This window comes from Telmatherina bonti, assembly GCF_933228915.1.
Source record: "Telmatherina bonti genome assembly, chromosome: 7".
NCBI lineage: Eukaryota > Metazoa > Chordata > Actinopteri > Atheriniformes > Telmatherinidae > Telmatherina > Telmatherina bonti.
Window position 1 is genome coordinate 22,162,023 of NC_136625.1, and position 16,345 is coordinate 22,178,367.

Sequence of the window (16,345 nt, forward strand, 5' to 3'; positions counted from 1 at the left end):
CTGCTTCAGTGTCTTTGTCTCCTCCTACTTCCATCAGTAATCAGTTTAATTAAGATGCCAAATCTTGTTATATGCTGGTCTGCATCAAAAACTATTTTGTTTCATGTGTTTGACTCCAAAGATTTATCATTGCTAATTAGGAAACATATGAGCACTAAAGAACATAAATCGGATCAGGCTAAAACTAACACTCCTAGAATAAACAGAAAAATCCATCGAGCAACAGCTGACAGAAGCACAAATTACCGGTGTTTGTGACAATGCCATCATTTTGCAAAGAACTGGGTACAAGAATAGGTTCAGCTGATTTTACCTCAGAGAAAGAGGATCTCACTCGTCTCTCATCATCTTCACAAGAGGTAACCCAATGCGATGCCATCATTCAACTTCAATTAAAATCCTGTTGCTTGTAAACACCCACATTGAAAAGGTAGTCCAAGGAGGCTGCAAGAAATAACTATCTGCTCTGATTTAAATCTCAATTTTTGCAGGATGCCTTGGTCCATCTGTAAGAGAGACATTGAATGTATTGTTAGCCTTTCATTTTCGGGTGAATCAAGAACAGATTTAAGAATCAAGTACTGGAAACTCACACTGTTCAACAATTGGTAAGACAACATGAATCAATACTTCATTTTTTCATAATAGCAGACCATCCATGGTCAATTATGAACAATCTGCATTATGTAACAGATTTTGAATACACTCTTTGATCTAATGGATGTTTTTGTCTTGTCTTTAAACAGTTTCACTAGACAGGTGGTGGGAAAAAGTTAATTCAAAGTTATTCGTGATACTATTATTATAAGTGAGAAGAACAAGGTTTAAAAGTTGCCAAGTAGTTTAAAAAAAAAAAAAAAAAAGTACTTCATGATTTGGAGTTGTGCAGTCATGGGTTTCATGTTTTCTGGATTATTTGTTTATAAGAAGAAGTTACTCTAATCAGAAGGATCATATAAAATATTTAGCTGCATTAGTTATTTTGATTTTAAATCATATATTAAAAAATAACAAAACGTGCAAAACTGTAAACATGCAGATGTGTGCCAGCATGTTTCGGTAAGTCTGATCTGATTTGCCTGTATCTTTCTTACTTAAAAAAAAAAACAAACAAAAAAAAACACTTAAATTATATTTGCTTGCACTTAAAATAAGTGATTTACAGTCCCGTCAGCATTTCAAAGGAGGATTTCTCCATTAAACCTATAAATGACAACAAAAACGTATCCACAAGGAGAATATGTTGGGGAAAAAAATTCAGAACACATCTTAAGGTTTGTGTTTATGCCCTTTTGATAAAGGCACTCACTTAATTTATACTTAGAATATACTCCTAAATGTTGTAAAATTGCTAACGTCATGGCCGAATTCATTATACATGTAAGAAAAAAATACTATGATTTAATTACAAATGCAATACGTTTCCTACAAATGTTGCTGGCATTTAATCTGAATTTAATGACTGAAAATAGAATCAAAAGGCATTTTAAAGGAACGTGAAGGCAGTGATATGATAAGGCAGGCAGTGACAGCCCAACACTTTACCAGAAACACAACTGCCTTGTTGTCAACAAGTTGGAAAACAACGTGGTCGTGGATAGTCGAGCATCATGAATGGTCAGCAACAAGTGGAGTACAGGCAGGAGGCTGGGTGGAATAAACGTCCAATGACTTTAAAAAATCACATTACAAAAGTGTGTAAAACTGCGTTTAGAAGGATAAGTCGCTTGAATATGTGTACCTTGTTTGTTGTTGTGGTAAACCGAAAGTTTTGTGTAAACGATTTTTTTTTTCTTTAACAAGTTGAGATCGATAAGGCACGGACACAGCGTGCCAAACTGTTGTTCTCTGGCGCTCAACAAAAGGAGCTTTGCCTTAGTTACTTGTCACAAAGAACCATCACAAAAAACTGAAAGTCTGCATGAGATGTTGTAGATTCGTTCAACTATGTACATATGGTGAGCACTATCTGTAAACCTTATAAAGTCGCCAAAAGCAGAAGCCAAACCAACTGCGGCTATAGACCGCTAGCGGTTAGCACCCATGCTAACGCCTGGAGTTTTAACAAAGTTACCTGTGTTGTTGAGGATCGTCGTTACAGGCGGCAAAAAGCAGCAGTTGTTGTCCATGAAAACGGATAAACAAAGTAAAAACATCGTGTGGGCGCTGTTATCTGCTCAGGCGTTGTCTCAATTTTATAAAATTTGAGTACAAATGACTTCCCGGTGATTAATCCAAGCCTACTCAGTGGAGGCGCATGGTGCAGTTTTGTAGCTGGAATTTTTTTTTTCTTTCACTGTTCCCAACACTCAGGGAGTCCACCTTCAGTCAATAGGACACCGCCGACCAATCCAAAGCGATTTTGTATTTGATCGAGCCAATCAGCCACGAGTTTACAAAAAGTCACCGCCACGCTTGTAAAAGCTTGTATTTTTTAACCGTTCTAGTAAAGCCCAAGGGGTTGAGTCGACTCCTGAGTACATAAGATATGATTTTCGCAAGAAATAAGGCACAGATACTCAGATAAATTTCAACATTGCATTCATGTCTTTTAACTGCTACCTGAGGTTGTTTAATACACAAGTTTGAACGACGAGTCACATGTTGGAGTTCATAGTAAGGTCGAGGTGGGCATTTGGATGGCAGTAGATATGGAATGAGTTCACACATACCACAGTACATAATCCTTTCTTTGTCATCGCGCAGACATGATCCCCAAAGCGTATAGCTGAAATACAACCCCAAACCACTCTTTTATAATACATATTCAGGCAGAGACTGCTGTTTTAACACGGATATTCTCAGGGTTCTGACAATTGCCCCTTCATTCCTCGCCAACATAAGGGGCCACCTGTTCGTGGAATTGATAGCTTTTGTTGCAGAGGTCAGTTAAAGGAGGAGACTTTCACAAAGCTGACTTGTCCAGCCAGTTCTAATCCAATGTGGATATTAGCTTCATGAAATAACTTCTAAATATAGGGTAATCTTAATACCAAACCTTTTGTACAAAAATTTTTTAAAAAAAATTTCACAATGATTTGTAATAAGTGCAGTAATTGTTTACATCATGTCCACTTTATGCACTTTATGCCTCAATACATTTTAAAGAAAACTAAATATAGTGCAGCTAACCAAGTAGAGCAGTGTTGTATCAACACATATAGGCATCAATAATAAACCAATAATACAGCAAAATAAAATCTTATCTGTGCCACACTTTTGTATAGTTATTTTTCAAAGGAAGACCACACTCCCTTCAATAAAGATACTGACTAAACTCTGGGGAATGCAGTTATGTGGTCCCTGTGGAGGATTTCAAGACATTATTGTTGTAACTTAGTTCGGTTAAAAGGTCAATATCAATTCACTGTAATCCTCAGAAGACCCTTAAAGCTGCAAGAGAGAAAGAGACACATTTTATCTTTATGGCACTTCATGTTCCTAGCTTAGGGACTGGGAATCACATGTCAGGTGTAAACAAAAAGAACAGCAGCTCAATACAACAGCTTTTCTTCCACTTGTTGGCTCATTTGTACTTAACCTATATATCAACCAAAGGATACCAACCAAATACTCCAGGCTGCAGCCAGATGATTGCAGTCATAAACTGGTTAACAATTTTCTGCCTAATTAAAAATTCAGCTGCTTATCACCAAGAATCCTCTAAAGAGTGTGCAGAGGAAATTCAGTGCTCCCATCTAAAATATCACAGTTTTAAGAAAAACATATTGCAAAACAGGCCAACTATCTTGTGAGCTCAACCAAGAAACCACTTCAAATTAATTACTTAAATCACAAGGGAACATTCATAGTGTAGCAGCACACAACAGCACTCTGAAAGTTTGAAAAATACTTTATTATATGACAAACTGTAATAAGAAGTAAAGAAAATACTAAAGTATTCTAGTTAAGTAAAAAAAAAACAAAAAAAAAACAAAAAAAAACAGAGGTAATAAGCAAATCTAGTATGGTCAGTACTACATTGTTACCCTGAGAAATAGAAGTGAATTCCATAAAATAAAAAAAAAAAGTGATGTAAAAGAGAACAAAATGTAACATTTCACCTATTTTCTCTTCAAACTAAATCCCTTTCATTCCAAGAGTTTCTTCTGTTTGTATTCATTAAAAAACATTCATACAGCACACATCACTACTATCAAGCTCTTAACATAACAAAACAAGCAGCATCGAGAAACCGTTAGCGTAATGACTGAACTCATAAAAACAAGTAAAAGTCTTCTAGTGGTAAATGTACTATGTGAATCCTTTTTTCTAAAACAGAAAACTTTCGTTCTTTAAAAACATTTAAAATATTTTTTTTTTTTGTATATGTGTGTTGCTGAAAAACACGTCTGGTAGATGGAATGTTCTCAGACACATACTGAAAGTCAGATGTAATCATAGCAGCTGTAAGCTTATGGTATTTCCATTGAAATGTCTGGGCTTGCAGGAAGGTAACATGCTTGGACAGTTGTTATCGTTGCCTCATTCACTTTAGATTTTATATTTCTTCTTTCCACTTTCGCTGATCACACATATGTGCTAAAAACAGAAGAGAAAAGAAAAAGGAGAGTGAAAATACAGGATGCAAAAAAAGTTCACATAGCCCATTGTAAAGTTTTCTTCTACTAAGATTTTTACTAACAAAAACTTCTATATTTAATTTATTACATTTATTTGGAACTTTAACAATCACAGGTACAAAAGAAATGATTTTTTTTTTTGTGTGTTTCAATGGAAATGTTATTTGTAAAGTGTATAAGAATAATTATCAGAATGAAAAGATTACTATGGTGTTGCATCATTGTTCCTTTTAATTATTCATTCATCCATTTTCTAAACCGCTTAATCCAATTCAGGGTCGCGGGGAAGCTGGAGCCTATCCCAGCTGGCTTTGGGCGACAGGCAGGGTACACCCTGGACAGCTCGCCAGTCCATCGCAGGGCCATCCTTTTAATTAGAACTTTTTTAATAATTTGAAGCTGACAATTGTAATTGTTGCACTTTTGCAAAAGGAACCTGTGTCAATTTGTCCTGAACACAAGATTTCATCTACTTGGCAATTCATGGTCATCACCGTCCGGATCACTGTGCAGCCCGTGGTGGCACAGTGGTTAGCACTGTGGCCTCACAGCAAGAAGATGATTCGATCCTTGGCTGGGGAAGGGCTCAGTGGCCTTTCTGTGTGGAGTTTGCATGTTCTCCCCGTGTATGCGTGAGTTCTCTCCGGGTACTCCGGCTTCCTCCCACCATACAAAGACATGCATGTTAGGTCAATTGGTTACTCTAAATTGCCCGTGAGTGTGAGTGGTTGTTTGTCTCTGTGTGGCCCTGCGATGGACTGGCGAGCTGTCCAGGGTGTACCCTGCATGTCGCCCAAAGCCAGATGGGATAGGCTCCAGCTTCCCCGCGACCCTGAATTGGATTAAGCGGTTCAGAGAATGAATGAACGAACCGTCCGGATCACATTATGATTCGCCATGCTTTTTTTTTTTCTTTGTTTTTTTTTTTTAAAGAGATGGATCTGCAGCCATGAGAGTCAAGCACATGTACTCTATGACAATAAAACTTCCAAGTTTTGCAGATTAAGTTATAATACTGAAGGTGCGTGATATGCATCCTTTGAGCATCATCATAACAATGTACATGCATGCAATAGTCACATTGCCCATCCTGCAATGTAGGCGGCAAATTAACTAAGTTCTCATCAATTTCAAGGGTACCTGACACACATTTTTGTTTATTTCCAATTGCAATAAACAAACCTTTATGGTAAAACACAATTTATGTTGTTATTATTGTACAACAATACATGTAATCAGGACCTAGCACAATAAAAGCAAGAAATAAAAGATAGCCAGAATAACTGATACGGTTAGATCAATGCAAGTTAATTGTCAACAAGATGGCAGGAGTGCTGCATACTTAGAGTGTTATTCAAGTCATCTGTTGAAAATTACTTCATTTTTCACATCGCATTATGAATCATTTCACAATATGTTTCATGTTTGTTAGACCAAATCGCAAGTCAGTTTATTCCAGTATTGTGCAGCACTATTTGATACAGCCCCATATGCTCACAAATGTTGGCTCTTCCATCTTTTACTAGTAAAACTCTAGACTCTTACTACTGCCCCCCCCCCACCCAAGCTGGTGTCCATTTTTCCCAAAAGCAGCTGAAATTTAAACTCCTCTGACCACAGCACTACCTAATCCAGTTTCAGTAGCATTAAATGATAACATGTTTTCAGATTTAATTTCTGGAAGGAGTACAGAACAAAAACACAGTGTTCCCAACATACTTCTGAGCCCATGTGGTTATACTGATCACAGTTGCATGCTAGTTTCTTATGCATAACACCTTAGGGCTCAGAGGTTATAACTATTGAAAACAGTTTTCTGCTTTGGCCAAATGAGATTTTCTCAGACTCTGAGTGTTTTTACAAGAGGCCTTTTCACATATGCCTTTAAAACCTAGAGTTATGTGCTGTCATTGCTCATCTGTATGTCATGTTTGGGGGGTGAGGGGTGAGAAACAACTGTTGTTAAGTTGGCCAGTCACTATCATGCCTCTAAGCTGAAGATGGAGATAGTGCAGCTAACTGAGGTGAAGCATCTTCCCATGCATCCACACTTCAAGCTGGTATTTCAAACTCAAGCCTCCAATTGTTGCAATTATTAATAACTCTACTTTCATTTCAACTTTATTTGTATAGCGCCACTTCACAGCAATTTCACCTCAGGTCACTTTACAGACACATCACTTCAAACCAATTCACAATAATTAGTCTAGTTAGGGAAAACCAACACAATGCATCAAATCTTAACTTCGATCCAATCCTCTGGATGACGAGACAACTGACTCCTGGAAACTGGGCTTAGAATGCACCACTGATCCAGGACTGAGTTGCCTCGGTTTGTCAAATGTAAATTACCGAGTCAGTGTGTCAACGAGAAAGTCTTTTTTGGTTAATTTAGTTCTTACAATATCAGACACTTTTTTTTAACCACAGATATAATAGACTTTATGAACTTTACTTCAGCTGTAATGGTTTTTCAGATTCTTTAATCTTGTTTTACTTTCTTTAAAGGTGGAGAATGTAAGATTTTCAATATTTTCAAAATAAAAAAAAAACAACTACAATCATAATTAGATAGTTTTTTGAACATGTAGGTTCCAGTCTGTCCATATTTGATGCATTATTAAATTACAAGTTTAATTAATGACAAATGACAAAAAGCACTAATTTTTTACTGGTAGACAAACATTTAAGAAGGGTCTTTGTCATTAATTAAACTTGTAATTTAATAACACATCAAATATGGACAGACTGGAACCTATATGCTTTAAAAAAAAAACTATCTAATTATGATTGTAGTTATTTTATTAGTTAATTTATTTTGAAAATATTGAAAATCTTACATACTCTACCTTTAATGTGTCCTGAATTTGTTTCTGCATGTGTCCTACTTTCAGCTCTGCCAGATTGTCAGCTTTTCTTCAACACATTCTGTTGTATGAAGTTGCCAAATCAAAAATTGTCATGTCCTTAGCAAATAAACTCAAAAGACCCTGGAATTCATCATCCATCCACTTCTCATAGCTCCATTTTATCAAACTTGAAAAATACCTTAGGTAAAATCAAATCAAAATGTTTGCATTAAAAACAAACATGTTTGCACCCACACACAGACTTATAAGTGGAAGTGTAGACCACTGAAAGTACAATCTGCCAGTCAGAGTTCTTCAGCACATTTTGCCCATCAGTAGTTCTGGGGAATCTGAAAAGTCCTGCTGTTCTTATAAGTAATTTTTTTAAAGGGAAAGTTTAGGGGTAAGGGCATTTCTTTAAGCCTGGGTAATCTTGGTGGAAATGTGTTAATGTATGTTTTAAAAAATCCTGCAGAATTAAAAAAAAAAACCCCTGTGATGGAAAAGGTCTATTGTCTGAAAAGAAAAAATGACTTACATTGAGGTCTCGGAAATACTCATTGTAGTCCAACGCATATCCAACCACAAAACGATTGGGGATCTCAAAGCCAACATCTGAAACCACAAATAAAAAGAAATTTTTCTATTTCTCACACGAAACAATTTAAAAAAAAATATGAATCATGTACTGACTCATGAGCAAATGAAAAGGGTTGGTCTGATACTTACAGTAAGGAACACACGGTGAGCAATTCTGCCCTCTTTTCACCAGTAATCTGGGGGGAACAGAAAACTATATCAGTGTCAGGTCATGTTTGGACATCAAGGGACAGTAAAAGTTTTAAAACAGGGACACCTGAAACAATCACCTATTAAAATTTTAATTTCTGTGTGAATCTTCAACACAAGTTAAAAACTGAGTAATTCACAAAGCAGAACCACTGGGCTGATTTTATTTATGACATCTTTACCCTGCTACTCTGATCATTTTAGGCTTGAAGGCCTCAACGTGCTTCAGGAGAGTTTTCATTGTTTTTCCAGTGCCCACAATGCCCTGTAAAGGGGAAGAAAAAAAAACTGGGTTGAGAAATCTGGTGGATCCCAAAGTAGAAACACAGAACAAAACAGTTTCATATCTTAAAGTGAGAAAGCTAAAGTTCACTCACAGTCATTCTCTGCTCATGTTTCGTAACTTTTAAAAGGAAAATGTCTTAAAAAGACTTCCACGGAGAACATGTGATACTTTACACAAAAAATATATCAAACCTCCTAGACTTTGGAGAACACTTTGGAGAAGTGGAGGCAGTATAAAGCCACAGACCTACGTCTGGTTAGTCAGTGTGCTCCAGAATCTCATACTGATATCTAATCAGGTGCCAATGCATGCCAGTCGTACATGTGTGACTGATACCCACCTGGCAACATTTGAATCCGAAAACAAGAGTGAATACTAACAGAAGAATATTGGAGGGACTTTTGAGACATTTTTGCAGGCACTACTAAGACATTTAGCTGTGTTGCTCATTCAACAGAAGCACAATCCTTACAAGATATGCTTAATTTTAACTAACCAGGCTGTCCAACAATCTATATAATACAACAAAAGTTAAGACGCACAACTTAATTTCAAAGGGAAAGCAATACACTAAAAAAAAGATTATAACAAGGTCTTTCACATTGATAGATGCTATGGCAACCACAGCCAAAAAAAAGACTGAGGTCATCTTCCCAGATAGCTGTACACTGACGAATGACTATCATTTCTAAACGTCTCACAGTGCAGTCACTACTTCCAGAAAACGCTCCATATAGTAAATTACCAAACAGATTTCTTTCCTGTAAAGATTTTTTCCCAGTGCGCCCATCATAAGGCTTTGTTATGCTAACAGGGTAAAGTTGGTGATCACATCTCTGATCTCCTGAATATAGGACAGACCATTAAAAAGTTTCCCAGGTCCTGTAGAAGAAAACAGACTTCAAAGGGCCATTCTTGACCTTGATAAGTATCAACATGACAAAAATGATCTCTTGTGGAGAGGAGGCAAAACAATAAATCAGGACTGACTCACCTCAACAATCAGTACGTTCTTGAGAGGGCATGTTGAGAAGAGAAGAGAGGGAAGCATAGAATTAGTCTCTACATAAGATGGATAAGAAACCCTCACATCCTCTAGTCAACTGCACACAGATTTTTATCATAAAGGTATGCCAATTCCACCTGAAGAAAAGCTAGGGAGATCAACATAAAGATAATAAAGGTTACATTTGAGTGACTCTCTATAGTGCAACAACTTTTACATCAGTTGTACAGTCAAATTGAAATAAAGCTGAAAAGAAATGATTATGGTTGAGTTTTTTATTTCAAAAGATGTCAAAACACTCAATCACTTATAATAAGCCTTTAAGTTTTTTCTTACTTTCCATAAAGTCAGGAATTATAGAAAAGAATGTGACAGAGAAACGTCAGCTCCATCCTGATTGGAAATCTATGTTCCAGCAGTGCTGCTTTGAATGTCACACTGAAATAAATGACATGCTGCAAATGTCGGCCTAATCAACTGCAGACAATTGGCAAGAAGGTCCAATTCCTATCTTTATGTGGTCAAAATAAAAACTGGACCTAACTGCCAGTTTACTCTACGAACAAAGGATTCATCCAAGCATGCAGTGAGGCTTTGTTAAAACCTCATTATTCATACAGATATATTCAGGGAGCAGAAAACCCTGGAGAAGCATAAACAAATGAGTTATACACTATATGTGAAGTAAGGAGAAGAAACTCTATAAACTACACTTTAAAAGCCACAACTGTTTTTACAGTTACAGTTATTCTTATCAGTGAAGTTGCACTTCTTTCAGTTACAAACGCACTACTAAATTTAGCTGTACATCACAAGGAGCTCAGGGATTTCACACATACACTTGAAATTCTGTGAGGAAAGCACAAGGCAGTGATTCAAGCCTTATACATCATATCCTGTTCATGTTATCTAGTGCAGGAATTGCCTGGCTACAGGGTGTGACACTGTTTTCATGTGAAGCTAAGGGATGTGTGAGACTGGAAATACTCAGATTAGCTCATTTATACTGTATTAGATGAGCTAAAAATAGTTTTGATGACTTCTGACTCTTGTAGTCATAGTTTGTGATTCTCCTCCTGACACACACGTGCAGATGTGCAGTTATGTGGAAAAGTGGGTTAAGAAGTGGAAGTGTGTATATCTGCTACATGGAAGAAAAAAAAAAAGTAGCCCTGATGTAAAATTATGCACATCTGACATGTTCAGACGAACGACTTTGACCTGTTATGACAAGCAGATCTAGATCAAGGTTAACGGTAGTTAAGAGTTTCATGGATGATTTCAATCAGATGCTACGAATCAGATTTGAAAGGGTTGTTTGTGTTGACTGCAATGTTACACAGTACAGGCGAGTCAAATCTAGAGTGCCGAGCAGATACTCTAGCGCGCTACTGCTAGAAGAGTCGGCAGCAACCTAAACTGTTACTGTTTTTACAGGGAATCTCTCTTTTTTTTGCGAGATGGGATCTGATGGGCTAACAACACCCGCAACTGAAACCCAAAACAATCACTACATTCTTATGATAACTCCATGTGGTTTTCACCAATCAGGCAGTTCCTTTGTTTTCTGCCTGTTGGAAAACGTCATGAAGTTACCCATAGAGTCACCTAAGCAACCCACATAAAAGGTTGATGATGTCTGCATGCACACAACCAGTCCGACCCCTCGCAAATACGATTTATTCACCAGCTCTTATTTGAGAGATGAACCTTTGAGAAAACCTTGGAGACAGCCTCAAACTTGCTTTTACTTGATGCAGTCAACTGAAATTTTATTACCAGAGCACTGGAGATTGGCAGGTAGCAGTGAAAAGTGTAAATTCCAATTAGCTGAATGGTGATCCAACGAGCCATCTGCTCTGACAGGTTATGATCTGATTGACCTATTAAACCAGAGGCCAAAACAACTGACAGATAATTTAACTGATGGCAAACTGGTACCATGCCAAGTCAGTCATGTTGTGTGAGAATTACTCCCATCTCATGGTGTGCTAACCAAATGCAAACAACCAAGTCGTGCTCTCTGGCGCCTCGCCATTTATCAATCAAATTTTATTTATAAAGCACTTTACAACAACCTTAGTTGACCAAAGTGCTGAACAAAGATAAAAACAAGTAAAAATATAAAATAGCAGTTCATTCGCAAGTAAAAATCTCAACAGCCAAAGGCTGATCTAAACAGATGAGTCTTTAGCCTGGCCTTAAACAGAGGCAGGTCCATGATGGAGCGTAACTTCAGAGGCAGAGAGTTCCAGAGTTTGGGCCCTGCCACTGCGAAGGCCCGATCGCCCCACTGTTTACACCTAGACCGAGGGACCACCAGGAGGTGCTGATCAGAGGAGCGCAGGGCTCTGCTGGGCTGGTGATGAGTCAGGAGGTCACAAAGGTACGGAGGTGCCTGTGCTATTTTATATAGGAAGTGACAGTAAATCGTCCAACTTAAATGGGAGGATAAAGAGGTTGTTGGATGGACTGCCTCCATCTGGTAAACGCTACACCGATGTAGACTAATTTTTTTTTTTGTTATTATTCCTTTTTTTCTTGGCTGTTCTTTCCTCCCTTTCTCAGGTCAAAGAGGTGGATGGTCCTCTATTTCAATGCTAAACGGAAAGTTGAATGATCCACGCTTGTCATTTTGCTTGTTTCTCACCCCAACACACAGGGATTCACAGCTAAATGCATAGAGCTAACAAGTTTGTCTCATTTCAGCAACTCCATTCAAAGAGGGCAACGGAATATGGCAGCCGTCTGCTTGGTGCAACGCCACCTACGTGTTTATAAAGAACTCATTCTAAGATACAAGAACGCTTTCATTTCTATATGATTTTGATTAGACTTTGGTAAAATATGTATTTATGAAAACAACTGTTGACTTTTGCAAATAAAAAGCCAAATAAGTTACAAGCTGTACATTTAAGATAATCATAGAAAAGGATAATTGGGGATGTTTTGGTAAGGAAGCCCCCTGCAGATGCAAATGGCAATTTTACAACCTATGGGGACTTTAAATGGTGGCATCTGTGTCAATGTAACACAGAGGCACAAATCAAGCTTTCATGGTGTTTTAAAATCGTCTGCTTAATCCAGGAGGGTACCGTTTTTTAAATGCTGCAGTGAAAAATTATTTCAGCTGTTTAACAGCAAATACTCTCTGTTTCCAGGTCTTTTCCTTAGTATCTATAATATTAAACTGAGTGCTTCGGAGACAGGTTTTAGACTGAGAATAATTTACAGATAAATCAGTAATGACATAATGTAGCACAAAGCAGTCTCCTGCTGGATTCCTCCTCCTGAAGGATTACTCTGCTGTCACAGAGATACATTCATTCATTTATTTATATCTATTTTAACTGAGGTGTAAGATTATTGTTGCCATTTATTCCTAAATTATCTTTAAGTCCTAAACTGAGTCAAATGTGTTTTTTGTCTTATTATTTTAGTTGCCAAAGAAAAAAAAAGAAATAATGTCCGATTCATAAAAATGATCTTTCAAGCACTCAAATTAATCTTGTGATCAGCATCACTGGTCTGTACAGTTTCAGTGAGATTAGGAGATGATGTATATGCTCTGTCAGAGCTTGGTTAACAGCCAGCACACACTCCAGCTGATTACATGATAACAAGACAAGCAGCCACAGAGCGAGCCTGAAGCAACAGCACCACTGTCATCCTCCTGATCTACCCTCTCACTGTGCATTCATATTTACACCAACTCCACATGCTGCTACCACTGAGATAAAGTGGAATAAGCCTTTAAACAATTAGGTTAGAACAGCTGGTATCTGATCACCGTTGTCAGAAACTGCCATCTTTGATTTCCTTCATGGAACCATTTCGTCGGGTTGAAGGAGGCAGCAGATTAGAGGGAAGGCTGCCCTCTTGAGGCTGCTATGCCATCTAGCAATAAACACTGTCTCCAGACTATTTAGATTATCTTGTTTTGTTGTAATGAAGCACATTATAATGTTGTTTTCATTCCTAAGTGTTGTTTTCAGGGATGCCTTTGAAAAGATTCCTACCTTTCCAGCTAAAAAAGACAGATCCTCTGCTCCAAGTATGTGAAGATCCTCAGTTGACTGGTCATTCTGTAGGGATAAATATGTTTATTTCATAAAATTATACATATAATACAAGCATGGCACATATATATATATATAAAAAAAAGAAGAATTTCTATCAATGCAAAAAATGAATGGACTTAAGTTATAAGATATCATGCTGTCTTTGGTCATTTTCTCCCATGCATGTAAACAACATATTCAAGGCAAATTTATACAAAGATACCACTGTCCAAATGTTGTACAAAATGTAAGACACTCATCTTCTGACCAAGTCATGAGACACATATTCAGCATGGCTGACTATCTCCAATGTGAGAAGCACCTTACTGCTCCCACAGCTGCTTTAAATCACACTTGTCAAGGGAATGAGGGCTGTTTTTACAGCAGTGGGCAAAGGGCTCACCAGGTAGCTTTTAAGGCGGATGAAGTGGACCCGCATGGGGATTGTGTGGCTGGAGTTGCAGCTGAGAACCTTTATCTTGTCCACGAGGTCGGCACAGAACTGGTAACCTCCTTTCAGTACACACAAAACCACAATGTCATGGTCCCCCAGGTCATCCATGATGTTCCGGGCGAGACGCTCTGTCCTGGAAACAACATGAGAGAGGAATGAAATATTTCTCACTTACTTTTCCAAGATCAACAAAGCCTTCCTTCTGAGTGTAACACAAAGTAAACAATAAATGTGACACAAAATGCTGCAAAAACTGATTGTTTAAGTCCTGATGATTCAAAATGTGTTAAAAACAAATATACACCTTTGTTGACTTATTTTACTTTTGGAACATCCTCTTTGATGTCTCGAGTTTGTCGCCTCATTTTCTTTTTAACTGAGCTGTTTAGCCATAAGAAACTTTTCAGGTTTATTTGCAAAATGTTTGCACTCCTTCACAGGACTCAAAGCTTACATATAACAAAACACCTAAGCCAGGGTGATGTAGTGTATTACTAAGTGTACACCTCCAAAAATATTAAGTTTGAAAAGGATTTCTGATTTGAAATTCTGAATTTTGCAATTTTCAAGAGGAAGCCATAAATTCAGTCTTTTTAATCATCAGCCAGCAGAGCCGGTCAGCGATACAGAGTACTGGAGATGGGCCGGTAGCGGTGAAAAGTGTGTGTACCAATGAGCTGAACTGTCATTCAACAAAGCCAAATAATCTGACTACTGTTCTTGATCCTGCATACAAGCACAGGAGGTGACTCGATTTATTGACCCAAGTATTTTGCTCCAACGCGTGGCGATCTGGTTGTCCTAAAACATCAGAAACTAACGGATAAATAATTTACCTGGTGATAAATTGTTGCGATACTAAACCCTCCATGTTGTACATATTTACAGATCTGTATATTTTATATGTACTGTTTGCTTGTGTTTACTCTCTATTGTTACTGGCAGCTTTCTCTTCGAGGCCAAAGCCTGGGATGGTGACTGTGGGGAATGGAGAGAGCACTAAACAAGTTTGAGCCAAACTGAGTGGGAAGTGTTAGTCTGACAGAGAGATGAACAAACATGTTTAAAAGCATTTTAAAAGTAGGTTCAAGTTGGCCAAACACAAGAATTAGATTTAATTCTTACATCATGTAAATATACTGTCAATAAAATAAAACTTAACTTAAAATATACGATCTCAAACTCTAGTCCTCGTAGGCCACAATCCTGTGGGGTTTACATCATTTTCTGCTCAAACTCAACTGATTCTAATGAAATGGATCCAACAGCCTCTTGTTAAGTTCTGTACAATGACTTATTCATTAGAGTCTGGTGTGTTGAAGCAGGACAACATCTCCAACATGCAGGATAGAAAAAAGTTTTAAAAATTGCACTCTTAAATGTGAGGATTCATTTCTGCTTTAGGCCTACTATGAAACGGCACGTTTCACTGTTTTCAATTGAGAGAAGAGATAGTGGACCAGTAGCAGCTGCAAGCACCAACTTTAGCTTTATAGCTCATGTTTGACCAATACAAAACTTTTAACATCATATCCATTGCGTTATGGATTATTTACAGTAAATATCTGCTGGATTATGATTCGTGACTGACGAAAATACAGTGAAAAATGAAGGTTTTTGTTGTTGTTGTTTAAAGTGAGTTAAGAGCTATTGTTGCTTCTTTGTTTTTAAGGATAATCGCTTTCATTTTTACAGATGATATTCCCAAAACCACAAAGTTCACACCAGAGTGAGTTCAACATATTTTTCGGGATCAGAGGAACCAAATGAGAAAAGTATCTGGGGGCATTATCTTTCAGACAGCAGGAATATGCAGAGTTTTAGTCATGTACCTGTCCATAATCACGCCATGAGGAACGATGACACAGTCTAAATCTCCGGAGTAGTGAGTTGGATAGTTGAAGAGGTCTAAACTGTAGCCTGGCCAGTCATCGTGGATCTGAGGGGAGAGATGAACGCAAACATGCTGCAGTAATCTGCTGATCGCCTGCCTAAAAGCAGAGCTAATCAAAAGCACTGCATACAAACTCCAACGTTACGCTTCAAACTTATTGTCTGCACAAGAACTGCATGTGGTTCCACATAAAGACAATTCACGCGTTGCGCACCGCCAGGTTGCGCAATGTGCGTCCAAGAATCTGTAAACGTTTTCCTACACTGCCGGACACTTGTTATTTTCATGTCAAGTGCTCTTATTAAAATTACCACAATCCCCTCGCTTCTTCTTTCAGCTTGGACAGCAACTTCTGCCATGTTGTTTCCTGTTGAGACAGAAACGGCTCTTGTCTCAGAGAAAGTGCTAGTGCAAGCCTGTGGA

General features: G+C 37.8%; 2 protein-coding genes across 2 annotated transcripts in view; both read right to left on the reverse strand.

Annotated features, from left to right (window-relative positions):
* The window catches only part of arhgap21b (Rho GTPase activating protein 21b), a 36,578-nt gene extending 34,442 nt beyond the window's left edge, over positions 1 to 2,136 (reverse strand). Inside the window, exons 1-2 of the mRNA XM_079243342.1 lie at positions 2,075 to 2,136; positions 314 to 506 (exon numbers count right to left, since the gene is read on the reverse strand). Coding sequence (XP_079099468.1) covers positions 314 to 382 — 69 coding nt within the window. The 5' untranslated portion in view covers positions 383 to 506; positions 2,075 to 2,136. The remainder of the gene's footprint in view (positions 1 to 313; positions 507 to 2,074) is intronic.
* Positions 2,137 to 3,835: 1,699 nt separating this feature from the next.
* On the reverse strand, positions 3,836 to 16,345 carry prtfdc1b (phosphoribosyl transferase domain containing 1b). Its single transcript, XM_079243278.1, has 9 exons — positions 16,234 to 16,345; positions 15,861 to 15,967; positions 13,978 to 14,161; positions 13,533 to 13,598; positions 9,502 to 9,519; positions 8,404 to 8,486; positions 8,162 to 8,208; positions 7,971 to 8,047; positions 3,836 to 4,542 (listed from the first exon to the last, which is right to left on the reverse strand). The coding sequence occupies exons 1-9, from the start codon at positions 16,279 to 16,281 to the stop codon at positions 4,495 to 4,497; spliced, it is 678 nt and encodes a 225-aa protein (XP_079099404.1). The 5' UTR covers positions 16,282 to 16,345; the 3' UTR covers positions 3,836 to 4,494.

What these genes read in the sequence shown, in the direction of transcription:
- prtfdc1b (XM_079243278.1), bottom strand. Translation starts at nt 16,281, where the DNA reads ATGGCAGAAGTTGCTGTCCAAGCTGAAAGAAGAAGCGAGGGGATTGTG. An exon ending in TCCGCCTTAAAAGCTACCTG is followed by an intron (nt 13,599 to 13,977) that starts GTGAGCCCTTTG and finishes TTATCCCTACAG; the next exon opens with AATGACCAGTCAACTGAGGA. An exon ending in CTCACCGTGTGTTCCTTACT is followed by an intron (nt 8,048 to 8,161) that starts GTAAGTATCAGA and finishes TTGTGGTTTCAG; the next exon opens with ATGTTGGCTTTGAGATCCCC.